Below are 15,539 nucleotides of genomic sequence, written 5' to 3'. Positions count from 1 at the left end.
GATTGCATGCCTTTAAAAATGACGGGACAGCTGTACGGATATAGCACGTTGGTAAAGATTAATATATTTTACAAATATATCAGTGTTCGGGAGAGCGTCTAGCTGTCATGCGTGGGGCCCGGGTTCGGTTTCCGGGGTGGATGCACAAGCATATCTGGGGTCCACTCCCCTTCACCATGGGTATACAAGGATGCCTCACCGGGGACATGGACGCAGAAGGTCTCTCAAGAGAGGGAAGCAAGACATTCCCGCCCCCTTGGGGTCCGTTATTCGTTACATAGTGATTCGGATCTAATTTTAAACTGTAGATCCAGTCCCGTTTAGTGTATTTTTGCATAAAGTAGACTCAAAATCGCAAACTGCACTAATCAGAAAATTCCTTTAACTGGGATGCCTCCCGCACCACGGGAGTCTACGGGGACCTAATCTCCGCCACTAGTTCTGTCAACCATTTCGTTATTCATCGTCGTTGCTTTGATTTACTGTTTGTTATTTACGTCGCTTTCTGCCACTTTTGTCCAATAGCGACGATGAAGATGGGTGATGTGGTGCAATTGACGAACGGATTCTCATTAGGAACACCAATGCCCAGGCCAGGATTCGAAGTAGGAGTGTATATTCCAGGCTAGCTAGGCTATCTGCGAAGCCTAAAGCCTAGCAAGTAAAATACTGACAAGAAAAAAATCTCTTAGAAACTGTGTGAATTGTGTGAAGGCGATTTGAAAAAGAAGACAATGGCGATTCTGAAGTTGGCAACCTGAATTCTCAGGAGTTGGCAACCTGAATTTTTATAAGTTTGCAACCTGACTACCGTTGGGATGGCAACGTGTGGCTTCCTTGAAGACGTCAAGAATGAGCCTAGTCTTCTCCCTTCCTCCATAGCCTAGGACCAGTGTCATAGTGAGATACCCCAGGTCTTAGACTCAGCATACGCCACTGATTCGAAGCCATGACCCGTGCCGTTGTACCGCACTGCACGAACCCCTCCACCACAGAGTTCGGCTTCACCGTCGCGACCATCCAAAAAACGGCAGAAATGCACGCAATGCCACAGACCCCCCTCAATGAAGGAGGAAATGTTTCGGCAAAAGGTCACGCAACGACCTTGAAATTCGGCTAAATTTTCACCCTCTCCCCCTTTCCCTAAAACACGTGCCGCCGTCATCTCCAACAACCACTTCCTCCTCCCCCCTTCCAACAAGTCACGTCATCCTTCTTTCCCCGTTGTCGGTATTTTGTCATAGAGAGACGGGAAAGAGAGAAAAAAGGAAACCAGGTAAGGCCGACTAGTTACGAGGATCTGGCAACGCTGCCGACCCGAACTGCCCTTCTCCGAACCAACCTGCTGGCTCGATCCGCCAGTTGGTCGGGGGCGAAGCAGACGGAAGGTTCTGTGGCAACAGTGTGGCTTGGTCAGTGTTGTGATTGTTGTTTTTTTTTTACCCATCAGCTGTTGAAAGGACGTAACAATTCGTGTTTGCAACCCCGGGTGTATCTTCACGTTAGGAAACAGCTTGTAACCCGATACAAGATGAAGAAGACTGTGAAATGTGGTAAGTACGCTAGAAGTGGTGTCTATTTACGGCACGTAAGAGAAATTTCGGACCGTGTTCCCGTTATGAAAGTGTCCAACAGGTGGTCGTCGGATCCCGGTAATTCTTCCGGGTATCTTTCAGCCCGGAAAAGAGATTAGTTCAATTTACAATGCTCCGTTGAGTCTTTGATGAAGGCGTTTTGGTCTATTAGCACTGCGTTACGTGAGATGATGCAATCCGGCACCCACAATTAAAATAATAATTTTGGATGCGATTATGAATACGCAAACATGGACGCTAACTTGGGGTCTAATTTTGGAGGGGCAAAATTAAACTTTGAGCTGAACTTGGGGGAACGGTAGAATTGAAAGTTTTCCATCCTACAGAAATAGCTAATACGATTATTTACTAAATAACTGTGAGATTTGCGAAATCACAAATATTACTCTTTATTACTTTGCAATCATGTCCAAGAATGCTAAAATAAGTTTAGATTTTTACCTAGTCCGAACTTTTTTTGGGGAGGGGGGCAAGCGCCCACCCTTGCCCCCACCAAGTTACGTCTATGTACGCAAATATATAACATTAATTCAGTTACTCATGTTTGCTTCAAGAAAATTAAATACAAAGATAGATACTGTACCCTGTCGGTGTATACCTGGGCGAGTGACAACTCTCTACATGCCTTTTTGTCTCGCAATCAGAGGGTCACAGTTCAATTCCCTCGCGGGATTCCTGAAAGAGTTTCCATCTCTAAGAACCAGGGATATTATAAAAAATCGAAATTGTAAAAATTCTCTGGCAAAAACAGGACAAAAGTCCACCAAAAGCGTGCACGGAATTGTTTTAATTCAAACGTGCGTGTGAATATTATTACACAAATCGTAAGTTGTTCTGACTTTTAAAATCATAGGTTTTCTCTCTTATCACAGTTTATTTGTTAGGTAAAATGTTTTAAGTTCACTTTATGCTTAGATAGGCGAATCAGGACTGGACCTACAGTTTAAAGTGAGATCTGAACCACTCCATAAATGCCACTCATGTTGGGATTGAACCTGGGACCTCTTGATTACAAGACGTTACCACAACACAATAGGGAGGCACTCTCTATCATGTTGCGTTGCTTATATTAACTTTGGCGTAAGAGTTTACATTTTCGACTTGTACTGAATAGTTCCTACGCGCAAGGTTCGGATTCTTCTTTAAACCGTAGGCCCAGTCCTGCTTAATCCATCTGAGCATAAATTGGACTTAAAAAGAACTTCAAACTTTCAATACTTCCCACGTTTGCTTCCCGTGTAAATAAGCGAAAATTCGTTTACTTGGCAGAATCATTCCTTGCCCTTTCAGAGCATCCACCCTAGAGATGTACGAATAAAGAAATTCTTAACGATACCGATATTCTTGATGATACAATAATTTTTATCAGTCCGGACTTCAGGATGATTCCAGTAGATTTGTCTTAGATAAAAAAAATTCTCAATTGGCTATTAGATTCGTCAAAATATAGGCAGAATTACAGAATTATTTGAAACTAATATCGATATATTGATATGTAATTGTTGACTGATAAAGGGGCATGGATCGATTAACATGTCCCCTTCCTAATTTCGTGCGCCATAAGATTCCGGGTTCGAATCCCAATCATCGTGTTTTGTGTATTTTATCCTTATTCATCCTCGTTGTTGCTATTAACTTAACATATAGAAGAATGACTTAATATTAAGAAATATATAATAAAATACGAAATATTTTATAGTTCGGTGCCTTTTTATTGTTATAATCTTTGTACGCTATATATTGGCGTTTCATGTACGTTTATATCAGTACTTTATTTACGGAACCATATTCGTGACGATTGATTTTTTAAACCTAATCTTTTATGTTTCAAATTGATTATTACTCTTTTAATAATAAAACATGAAAAACGAGCAAAACATACTTTTCTGTATCAATTATCAATTATTTATCTTGTTAATAATAAAAGATAGTATACCTTTAATGTTTGAAGACTCGAATTCATCTTTACTCAAAGTTTTCTCCCTAATATTCAAGAATATCTTTGAATTTGAAGTGTTCTTCCGAAGTAAGTGTTCTAGAGAAGTGCTGTTTGTAATTATTTAACGATGAACGTTTTTGCTGAAACGGGGAAAAAATACAACATGAAGTTACCTTTGAAATTTGGTGTATCTATGAAATGTCTCGTCTCTTGTGGGAGTAGATGTATCTCGTTTGCGTCTTGTGCTTGTCTCGGTCTCGAATTGGAATCTCGTATGGAATCTGGAATTATTTGTACATGCAAAATATACACCATATAATTTGAAACACTCTCACAATGTTTGACACCTCGCTAGGAACATCGACAGAGACAATTTCGGCTTAAATATATGTAACCACACTTTGCATAAGTTTACAGTTGCCACTAGTGGAATAACTTTTCAATTCAGATTCATAGTTTTGTATTTATTAAATTTGATTTCGCTCTTCTACTACTATTCACCAGACGCGACGCTAAGGTTGAACGATAATATGAAATTGATGAAAAGATATCGAAGCTCGAACCCGGGACCTCCTTCCATGCTGAGAGAGAGTGAGTAATCACTTAGCCATCACATTCCCATGTTGGGATAAGTGCCCTAATAAACTAATTTTGTTTTGATGCGAAGTTTTAATACTTGTTTAAGAGTCTCAAAGAGTGTATTTTTTAATTTTTGCTAGTCGCGACGATGAGGATGAATCATGATATGAAATTGATGAAGGGTCACTCACAAGGAACGCTCATGGATAGGCAAAAAATTCGAACACGGGACCACTGTCGTGTAGTGCACTGTGATAACCACTACGCCACGGAATTCGGCTAATTCTTGACAAGTCTCGAACAGGCTGATTTCATTTTCGTCTCAATTTATAAACTGTTGCTTTATAATCCCTATCTGAATTGGTGAGTACAGGACATAGTATACGCGAATGCATGAATGAAGTACATAAAGATGATGCATTTTTCTTGATTATTGTATTGGCATGTTCTCCATGTTCCTTCTCTTCCGACACCCACAAAAACTCTTATAAAATGATACAGTTGTAGAGGTTTGAACTTTTTTCAATTACATTTACTACGATGCCGGGGTCCTTGGTTCAAAATAAGGCCTGAGCAAGCATTGTGATTGTTCCTTCATAAATTTCATCATCTCATCCTCATCTTAGCGATTAGCCAAAAGTGACAGAAGCGAAGTAAAACACCCCAAATCAATCAATCAAACAATTACATTTTCTATCCTTAAATGTTAGACAACCCCATGGTTTATATTTTAAAAGAAAATGTTAAAGCTGTAATTACTAACCAATCGCGATATCTTTTCCGATATGCTAGTAAATTGACACATCCCCATTTTATTGGTTATAGACTTCGAACGAGCTACTAATGAGAATAATTTACATTATGTAACATTCTTATTCGTACACACGGATTTTCATAGAAAATGCTTTAACATATGAAAGGAAATACACTCTTTTGAAATTGTTTCTTTAGAATTCAATAACTAATAACATTATGAACATAAAATCTTACCCAAATTCTGTATAACCAATGACAATAATAAATTAAATGAAACTGAAAGAGAAACATGCCATTTTTTGTACAACTTTTCTATTCGTACACTTAATAATATAAAAGAAAAAAGTATATTCAGAGCAAATTGACTGACAGTTCTAATACTTTGATGCGTATCCTTTGGCTTTAATTACTGCTTGACACCTGTTCTTCATAGAATTAACCAGTTTCCGACATGTTTCAGAGCATATTTTATTCCACTCGACTTACACAACCGTTTTCAACTCTTGTTTGGACTTGACGCCTGCTTTATGGATTCGCCTCTTCAAAATTGCCCATAAATGCTCAATGGGATTTAAGTCTGGACTTTGAGCTGGTGTTTGTAGTAGTTTGGGCACATTCCATATTAGCCAATTCATGTTAACTCGCGCCTTATGCTTACTGTCATTGTCTTGTTGGAATCTGTAGATAGGCGGCATGTCCAATTTTTTGAGCACTCTGCTTTACATTGTTCTTCAATATGTCCAAATAGACATATGCATCCATGATACCATCAATAAACTGGATGGTACCAACACCTTTGGACGACATACAGTCTCAAATCATTAATGACCCACCACAATGTTTAACCGTTGGAACTGTGTTAATGTGATCATTGTCTTTATTTGATTTTCTCCAGACCCTATTTATCCCATCTGACCCGTATATATTAATCTTGGACTCGTCTGACCATATGACACTATCCCAAAATTGCTGGTCCTTGTGGATGTGCTCTTTCGCGAATGAAAGTCTATTCCTGCGATTCACCTTATTTACATACGGTCTCTTTCGTATATCCATGCTTTCACAAGGCACGTCGGACAGTTTGATCGGACATCATCTTGCCAGCAACATTTTCTACTAACGGTCGTAACTGAGGAACACTTAGTCGGGGGTTTCGCACTCTTTTTTAAAATAAAGCGTTCATCACGTTTATTCAACCGTCTCTCTTTTGGTTTACTCGGCACATTCTGTGTTGAACCTTCCTCTCTAAATTTGTTTAATATGTATTGAACTGTGGAGTGTGATTTATTGATTGTTTGTCCAACTTTTCTTAACGAATAACCTCTAAGGGCCAAGTTTATAATAACATCCTTCAGATCGGAACTAAGTTCCTTCACCTTGCTCATTTCGAACACGCTGATAGATAGACGATAGGCTTACAACAATACCTATTCCGCTTGACGGGGAGCGCTCCTGCATGTTCAAACTTGTTACGAAGTTGCAAACTGCATGAAATCGTCCGAATAGCGGTGGCGCCGTATGCGAGGAAGATTGAAACTCTTGCCTGTACGAATAACAATGTTGCACGAAACAGCGTGTTTTTCTCTTTTCACACAAATTATATGCTCTGTTTATACACTTTGAACATACATTTTAATTGACATTTGTTGGTGAAACCTTCATTAACATTAATTTCCAGGTACATATGAAAATGATTATATTTACTAGTAGATATGACATTTTTTCCTCGGAAATTCTATGTGTACGAATAACAATGTTACATACTGTATGTGTACGAATAAAAATGTTACATACTAACTAACTAATTAACCAACTCTCTAACCTTCTTAAACCCGAAGGTTCATGGCTGCAACAACACAGGCCTTCCATCTTTCCCTATCTTGAGCAAGATCTATATACTCTTTTCCATCCCTACCGATTTCCCTTAGGTCCATCTCAACGTTGTCCCTCCATCTTTGTCTTGGTCTTCCTACAGGTCTCTTACCATCAGGTTTCCCAACAAGAATCCTGTAAACTCCTCTTTCCTCTCCCATTCGTGCCACATGGCCTGCCCACCTAAGTCTTCTTGATTTAATCATTCTAATAATATCTGGACATGAATACAAATTATGTAGTTCTAAATTATGTAACCTTCGCCACTCACCTGTCTCCTCATCCCTTTTAGGTTACATACTGTATCATAATTAATTAATGCTTAAATCTGAATTAATTATACAAAATTTTATCTGCATTTAGACTTTCATAAAGAGCTACATCGATACAACTAATGTTTTATTAAAATTATTATCTTATCGGAGCTCTACCCACAACATGTGTTTCTATAGTTTTATTGGTTACGGACAAGTCCTTGTAGTGTCTATTACCAGGATTTTTTCTCAGGGGGCATGGTCATAGAAACGTTTTATTATTATTATTATTGTTATTATTATTGTTGCTATTATTATTAGTTACTACTACTTCTACATTACAAATCATCAAATCAAATTGAATTGAAAATACTTTGTCGTTTCATACAAGTTCAGACTTGAGTCTACTATTTAGATAAACATCTAGCCTATCACTTTCTTGATGAACAATGCTTTTTCTCTTTGTACTTTTTCACAATGCACAGATATCAATCAGAGTCAGATACCATTTAATCTAATGTCATTCATGGTACCTCTGCTCCATGTTTTACGTGCCGAAGGGTACTGTAAAATAGTTATAACAGTAATGATAATAATAGTGATGATGATAATGATAATAATAGTTGCTGTAACCTACAGCCTGTAAGTAACAGAAAACAATATTTTTTGTTTTAAAATATCGCTACAATTTCACCATTTGAATTATTTTAACTCTTTGCTAGAAATCTGAGGAGAGGAAAGTGCCCTCTCTGTCCCCCCCCTCGCCCCTGCGGGCGCCCTTGTCTATTACTCTCAATTTTTGACAGTGGCAGACGGTTTGATCTAGATAATAAATACCCCACTATACCATCACCTGGAATACTCTTTCAGTTCACGAGATTTCATCTTTGCACCTGTTGTATTTTCCGAGGAATCAACATATATCAAATGGTTCGATTGTTGACAGAAACAGACGAACGGACAGAACGAGATCTTTTGTTACACAAATTACGTTTGTAACTATATTTAGTTCTAAGATATCGAAGGTTGAGCATATATGCGCTGTTAACTTTTGCCATAGACATACAGACGTTCAGATCAAGACCTTTTATATTATATTAGGTTAGTTGTTTGTGTCTACCGAATTTCATGTTTCTATCTTTAGTAGTTTCTGAGAAGTGGACGGACTGATTGAAAAGGTTGATATCGCATCATGTAGAAAATTCACAATTCTTTCAGCACACCAAGTTTCATGTTTCTAGTTCCAGTGGTTTCGGAGATATCGAAGCATTAAACATGTGTCGATTGTTGACTTCCATGGCTCACTACAGACAGACGGACGTGCCAATCAAAATGATTTATGTCGCGTTAAACTAACATTTACTAGGACTTCGGTTGTAGAAAGTTATGGATCTTAACATGTTCTAGTTTCCGAGATATAGACAGGTCACTTCTGATGGTTTGTTGCTTCTCTCAGCCAGACTGATCGATCTGTTTTTTGTTGTCTTGAGGTACGTATTTAATTGATAAGTCTATCAGTGCACCAAATTCTATTTTTATCGCTCTTTTAGTTTCTGGGATATAGGTAGTTGGACACTGATAGACGTAGAGATAGACAAGCGGAGGAAGCTCATAAAGGAACTTTTTCAGCTTTTGTACATTAGTAACTATGATAGAGTTTGGCCATTGTAATTGTCATAAATGGTATACTGTATATAGTATTAGAATATCAAATAATGCTGAAATAATGGTTTTATGTTTCTGAAACATACGATGCAAATTCCATTGTAACATGTCGGATGAATGAACCTGAAGAAATAAATATAGACATAATATAAACGGGAGAAGAAAGAAATTAGAAAAGGAAGAACGAAATAATGAGGGATAGTAGGAGAGAAAGACAGGAACAGGGAAAGAATGAGCGAAATAGAGGGAAAGAAAGATAGAGAGAGAGAAAAGATAAATAAAGGTAGGAAGAAAAAGCGAGAAATAATGCAGGAGAGAAACAGAGAGAGAAAAGGAACAGAAAGAGGGGGAAGATAAAAATAGGAGGAGAGGAAACAATATAGAAGCAGGGACAAGAAAACAGAAAACATAGGATGAAGACAGGTAGACAGAAAGAGAAACAGTGGGAGACAGAAGTAGACAGGAAGAGCGAGAAATGCGTGATGAAGGAAAGAGAGGAAGAGACAAATACAGGAAGGAAAGAAACAAAGGAAGAGAAATATGAGAGAAATCAATAAAGATACAGGAAATTGAGGACAGAAAAGGTAGGGAAGAGAGAGGTAGAAAGGAGGGAAAGAAAAAAAGAGAAACTGTAGGCATGACCACCGAAGCGCAATTCACCTGAAAATATTTCGTTCACATGCAACTGAGTGCAGTCAACTGTTTACGTAATCCTTTTACTTCTTCTGTAGGCAATACATTGAGAGCAAAGACAATATTGGGTTGGAGGGGAGGTGCAATGCTTAAGGGCTCCATAAAGTTGTCTGTGCATTCTCAGAAATTCAACGGAGCCTCGAACGATTCGAGTCCTTTTTTTTTTGTCTTGTCTGTCACTTTTGGCTAATCAAGTGTTCGACCCTTGATGTTACCACCTAAAATCAAAGTAGTGGCTAGAGATTTATAGGTGAGAATGGAAATCTGAACGCGTTTTCCCCTCACACTCATTACCTGAGACCAATTCGTTTACTCTCCTGGGTGTCGTTAGTGGAGGGAACAGGGGGGACGCCTCCGTCCCAATAATTAGAAAAGATAACGATGCTTATTCGCACTATCATGGGCGTCATGAGAAATTTTCGTAGACAGGTCAGACTGTTGATATAGAATTGAATATTAGAAATTAATAGAAATAATAATAAACAAGTAACAAGGAAGCGCATTTTCTACTTTGATTATTCTCTCATTGTTTCCATTATTAGCTCTCTCTCTTTTCTCTGTCTTCTTTCTTTATTGCACCTCTTACTTTCTCCTCTCGTTTATTTATTTCTCTTTCTTTCTTTCTCCTTCTCTCTCTCTCGGTAGGACCCCAAACATTCACGATATTGGCCATTTTGTTGAAGTGGTGTGATCAGCACCATTTTCCCACCCCCTCTCAAGGATACAATCAGGTATTTCATTTATTAGAGGTTGGATGAACCCAAGAGCCGCTGCATACTTTGTAATTGCAAGACAAATGCCCACCTGAAATCATCCACCCCGAGAATCGACCCTTGGTCTAACCAGTTCGACACCTCCTCGCAACCTCCCAATGTAGAGGCGCCAACATTTGAAAAATAATGTGTGCGGCCAGACACCTAATTTATAAGTTCACAAAACAATTCTCATAAATACTCCCATGCGTCAATGCACACCACCAATGCATCCCTACTTTTTTAAAAATAAAAATATGTTGTTTACTGATTTCAATAAGCTCTCCACCACGAATCACAACAACAAAGGTAGGCCATGAAGGCACATTTTAGGTGATGTGATCAGTACATCGCTCCAATCGCCTTTACCCCGAGGGTTGCCCCCAGGTACCCATTGATTTGAGACTGGGTGAGCCCCAGAGCCGATTTATGCAGCGGCAAGGGCGGAAAAGTTCCAAACTTAGATCACCCACCTCGGCATCACAATAACAAATGTATAATAATAATAATAAAAATAATAGTGACAACAACAACACGACATCACTGGGTGATTCGAGCCAATATTAATTGGCGCCACTGCCCCTATGTGATCTACCACTACGGCAAAACGACAACAAACACCCTCAGCATCCATAGCAACTCTACCATGCTGCACAATGATGTCGCCCTCCATAGAGCTTGCGAAACGGATCGCTGATCTGCTGAGCAGAGCATAACACGCGGAGGCTTCCTTCATAGTTTCCACGCCGAAGACATTCAAGCACGCATCTGTCGTTGAGGCAGCAACCGAACAGCCGTGTCAGCAACGATGTGGTGCAACAGCTGACTGGGAGCCTGGTCCGAGTGCCAGACGGTGGTCAGGAACGTTGGTGCTCGCGTGTGCTGTCGTGGTGCAAGGATCCGTGGTGGTCGTGAAGTATGATCGAAGGTGACAATTCGCCCGGAGGGAACACGGAGGAGAGTTCCGGGAAACCGGAAGAAAAAGCAGATCTTAGGGTGTTGCAGCGATATGGTGAGTTTTGCGTTGTTTTCAATCTCAACTCCATGGTTTTCAATAGAATTCGTGGTTTTATATTAATACTGCGTTGAGGATTTGACCTAAAATGCCTTTTTTGTTCTTGGCCAGAGAACTGAGTTTCAAATCTACTTCAGGTCGTTTCTGGGATGAATACATGGCCGTTGATCGAACCGAACTCCGTGACTGAGTGGTTAGCACAACGCGCTACGGCGCCAAGGGTCTCGGGTTCGAATCCCCGGCCCCAATTCCAATTTTCCAATTCACTGCTACTCATATTCGTGACTAGCCCAATGTGGCAGAAAAGCGAAGAAAAATGAACCAAAGCAATCAATCAGTCAATAAGGTTGATCGATTGATTTAGTTTACGATGCATTTCTGCCTCTTTTGGCTAATCGTGACGATGGGTATGAATAGTGTTAAGGTGAAATGGATGAACGGGCCAATCATAAACATGTATGGTCGACACAGCACAAGCCCTTCAGAGATTATACTGGGTGTTGGTTCAGGCGCCAGACCCTCGTTCGCCTGCAACGTAGCAGTTACTGGAGTGCACTACGTGGAAGTGAGGTTGACTTTTGAGTGCATTCTCAACCCCCCTCCTCCCGTATGTAAGTGGAGGGTTTAACGGGTGCAAACACCTACTATTGGTTTAGTAAACATTTTGTGCTAATTGTATAATCGAAGAAGTGACATCTCCAAATTGCTCCAAACGCTACAGAAGTTGGAAAGATTATGAAATTATATTAAAGTCACACACACACACACACACACACAAGTATAGATTTAACAGTACCAAACTTGAATGTAAAAATATTGTAAGAAACCTTAGTTATCACCGATCTATTACAAGTGACTAGAACCAGGTTCTAGCACATAAGGTACTGGAATGTAATCAAGAAAGCCTAAGGTTGGATTACCGGATGTATCACATTTCAATGGTTTCGATCAGAAGCTAAGAAGGTCATAAACTCCCGCACGAAATTTCTAGATACGCCGCTGTTGGTATTTCTCCTGCAGCCAAGAAAGGAACGAGAAAAAGGAAAGGAATCGAGAAATTCGTTTCAACATCGCATTACGTAAAGAGAGAAAATTGGCATAACAGTGTGACTACCAAGAAATTGGATAAACTTTCTCTACGAGTCGTAAAGCGAGGTTTCCTTGTAGATCAGTTGTCCTAGTATGTAGCTTGTGTGGATGGTAAAACAATTCTTAAAGCTCCATACCTGTTTCTAGAGTCGTTTTCACGTTCAGAAGACACAATGGGCTCTTATGGGCAATGCTTTTCTTATGGGAAATACGAGCGCGCTGTTGTCAAATTTCTGGATTTACAAATTTAGCTTAAGTAAAATCGGTACCTGCAGTTTTGCAGGAAATTTTGTAGAGAATACGATGGTAAACACAAAAAACTGGTAACTTGCTTACATAATTTTAGATAAATTAAAAACGCAAATTTTCTGTGAAAACACAATTTTTACATTGTTTTCATTCCTAACGTTGAAACATGCCGTAAAATTGAAGCTTTCATTATGAAAAAAATTGACACTGTTTTTTAATTGTCATAGGTGACGGTGGTACTCAGAATTTATCAATACTTTAAAGCATATTTGCATTAAAAAATATTCAAATAAAGTATGTGGAGATTTTTTATATTCGTGCAGTAGAAAATGTCGTCGCGGGCCATTTTTTGTTCTGTAATTCCAAGTAAAAACTTCCAGCGACAAAGTTGTGGAGAAAATAATGAAATTATTTTTTATAACCACTCAAAGGTTCCCAGAAATATTACTTCCATGCATTTGGAGTTTCTTTTTAACCCGAACCGCGCGCGAAGTAAGGAGACGTTGTCTGGCCATCTTGAGCTGACTCACCGCAGCATTCCGGCTAATCACCACCAAGTTTTCCAGTTGTTATTTTATTTCCATTCATGCAGTTTGTTATAATAGAATTGAAATTACTTAAATTTAATAATTGACAATTATGTCCAATGCTGCTGTTGTGAGCAACATTAGTGCTGTCGCAAATACACGTTGTTTTCGTTTACATTACTGTCGACATTAATGCTGAAATGAAGATCACCTTTCAGCTTCCAACGTACACATAAATTCATAGACACCATATTAACCTTTGAAAGGCTTTCCAACACGTGACAAAATATGGGGCTTCAAGGTAGAAATATGACATGCCTTGCTTGAGTCATTCACGTCTTATCAGTTCACGTGGGCCATAACTCATTTGTTTGTTTGGGTTGCAACTTGAATCTAACCCATGTGCCAGGGTCTCCTTACTTGAGTGAGAGATCTGCTTTGGTCTGTTTAGACTTTTTCCCTCTCCCGAAAAAGTGTTTTCAGTTGTGTGAGTGCTCAGTGATTTTTACTTTTTTAAGTGATTTCTGAAGTGTTATATTCGTGCATTACACTCGCGTGTGTAGTGAACGCAATGGATCATAGTAAAAAGGGTAACTGTAACGTTCACAGTATAATATTAATGTTAATATTTACATATAATTATCATTATATATACAAAATACGTAACACCTTCATTGTGAAGGAAGGTCATCATTTCCCGGCGACATGAGCTAGCGCTGTATTGGCAACACTGTGCGGTTTCTCCATAAGCGCCGTTGTCTCTTCTGAACGTGAAAACGACTCTAGCAAATGCCTTATTGTTTATTAACTATTATAATGCAATATACAGAGGTGGAACGAAAACATTCTGACCAGGTGGACAGGAGCTAGATGTTCATAAATGATGGTGAACAGGTATAATTGTACCATGTTTGTGACAATCGTATTATTTTACTCCTTGTTTCCCTATTTCCCTCTTCTTTTTCTGCTTCTTCTCTTCCCATTTCCTCTCTACGTTCCCTGTTTATCCAGTTTTCACATTCTCTCTCTCTCATTTTCTTCAAATATATCCCCTTAATTGATTATCCTTATTCTCAGCGTCGTTTTCCAGTACGAGGATCTCAATAACTTCTCCTGATGTAACGGGGTATTATGTAAATTATATATCCTTTCAAGTGCCGAAATTTTGCAGCCAAAGAGAGTTGCATAAACTGTAGGGATATTTCCCTTTATCCCTCTTTAATTACCACTCTGCTTATTCTATTCTTCGGTGAGGGTGTTTGAGTTTTTGTGCACTTTATGCACAGAAAGGCTAATCGGGACTGGACCTACAGTTTAAAGTGGGATCCTAACCACTATATGAGTTCATCAGATATCGATCCCGGAACTCCTTGATTAGAAAGCGACTACGTTACCACTACACCATCGGGGAGCTCTCTCTCCTAATGATAGGGAGAGACCTTAATGATACAGACCAAAGAGACTAAAATTGCCCATTTTTCCAGACCTCTCTAGTAAACACACGCACAGGCCGTTCAGCACATACAATGGGAAAAGTTGACTTTAGAAATTACGGTCTAAAGCCGCCAATTTTCAATATCATTCAACTGCCGCACAAGAAAAAAAGCGACCGTGAAATTTTTTAATATACTGTTACCCGAATGAATGTAATTTTAATGACTAAATTTTTAAAAATATATATTTTTGGTGCACGGAACTTTAATTTATAATCATTCTCTATCTATATGCATCATAAAATATTCAAAATTAAATGAAAGGCTCATGTGTAAAACATGCTAAGTGACATTTTGGTAATTTTTTAGTTACAAAGTAAAATGTGCCATCCTTCAATTTTCGAGTGAAACTGCCATATCATACAATTTACATTGGACTCGGTGAAGCCTTCTTAAATTTGTAAACACAGCACGAAAACAATTTATCTACAGTAATAACCTTTTTTCTTAATGAACTCACAAATGACCAAAATGTCACCATGTTTTATACCCGAGCCCATCAAATAACAAGCGGTTGCGTCCCGCACTACGACGCCAGGGATCCCGGGTTCGAATCCCGGTCTGGGCATGGGTGTTCTTTCTGAGTGTCCCTTAATCAATTTCATCATATCACTCTTCCTTATCGTCGCAGTTAACTAAGAGTGGCAGAAAAGGGACGCTAAATAACAATAACAAAATTCAAATCAAACTGTAAATCAAAATGCAGACTGTTACATTTTACCGGCAGAATATTGTAAAATGTTCAGTAACTTCTAACAGTATAGGGCTCGATTCTAATCATTGGCTCTTCAACACTATACTTAAAAGCGATTGGCTCAAGATCCGCGAAGAAGAACGGAATGGAGGCCAAGGACTAAGCCACGTGTCTGGCGGTGTGACAATGGCACGTGCATCCCGAGGAATCCCTCAGACAGAACGGCTATCTACAAACAAGAGCAAGCGAGAGAAATGCATTTCCTGTGTTGTTTAAAGTAGAGACGCTTCAAGTGACCGTTGTCTACGAGGCGGTCTACATTTAATGACTTCAGTCCCAACACCATTTCGTTGGGGCCCGACCCTGT

At 39.1% G+C, this 15,539-nt stretch overlaps 1 protein-coding gene across 1 annotated transcript in view; it reads left to right on the top strand.

Moving 5' to 3' along the window:
• The first annotated feature begins 1,346 nt into the window (after nt 1-1,346).
• Nucleotides 1,347-15,539, top strand: part of emp (epithelial membrane protein) — a 197,703-nt gene continuing 183,510 nt past the window's right edge. The window contains exon 1 of the mRNA XM_083121032.1: nt 1,347-1,553. Coding sequence (XP_082977158.1) covers nt 1,532-1,553 — 22 coding nt within the window. The 5' untranslated portion in view covers nt 1,347-1,531. The remainder of the gene's footprint in view (nt 1,554-15,539) is intronic.

This window comes from Lepisma saccharinum, chromosome 4 (genome assembly GCF_977018435.1).
Source record: "Lepisma saccharinum chromosome 4, izLepSacc3.1, whole genome shotgun sequence".
Lineage (NCBI taxonomy): Eukaryota > Metazoa > Arthropoda > Insecta > Zygentoma > Lepismatidae > Lepisma > Lepisma saccharinum.
Note: the sequence above shows the minus strand (reverse complement) of the source record. Positions and strands in the feature narration are given on the sequence as shown.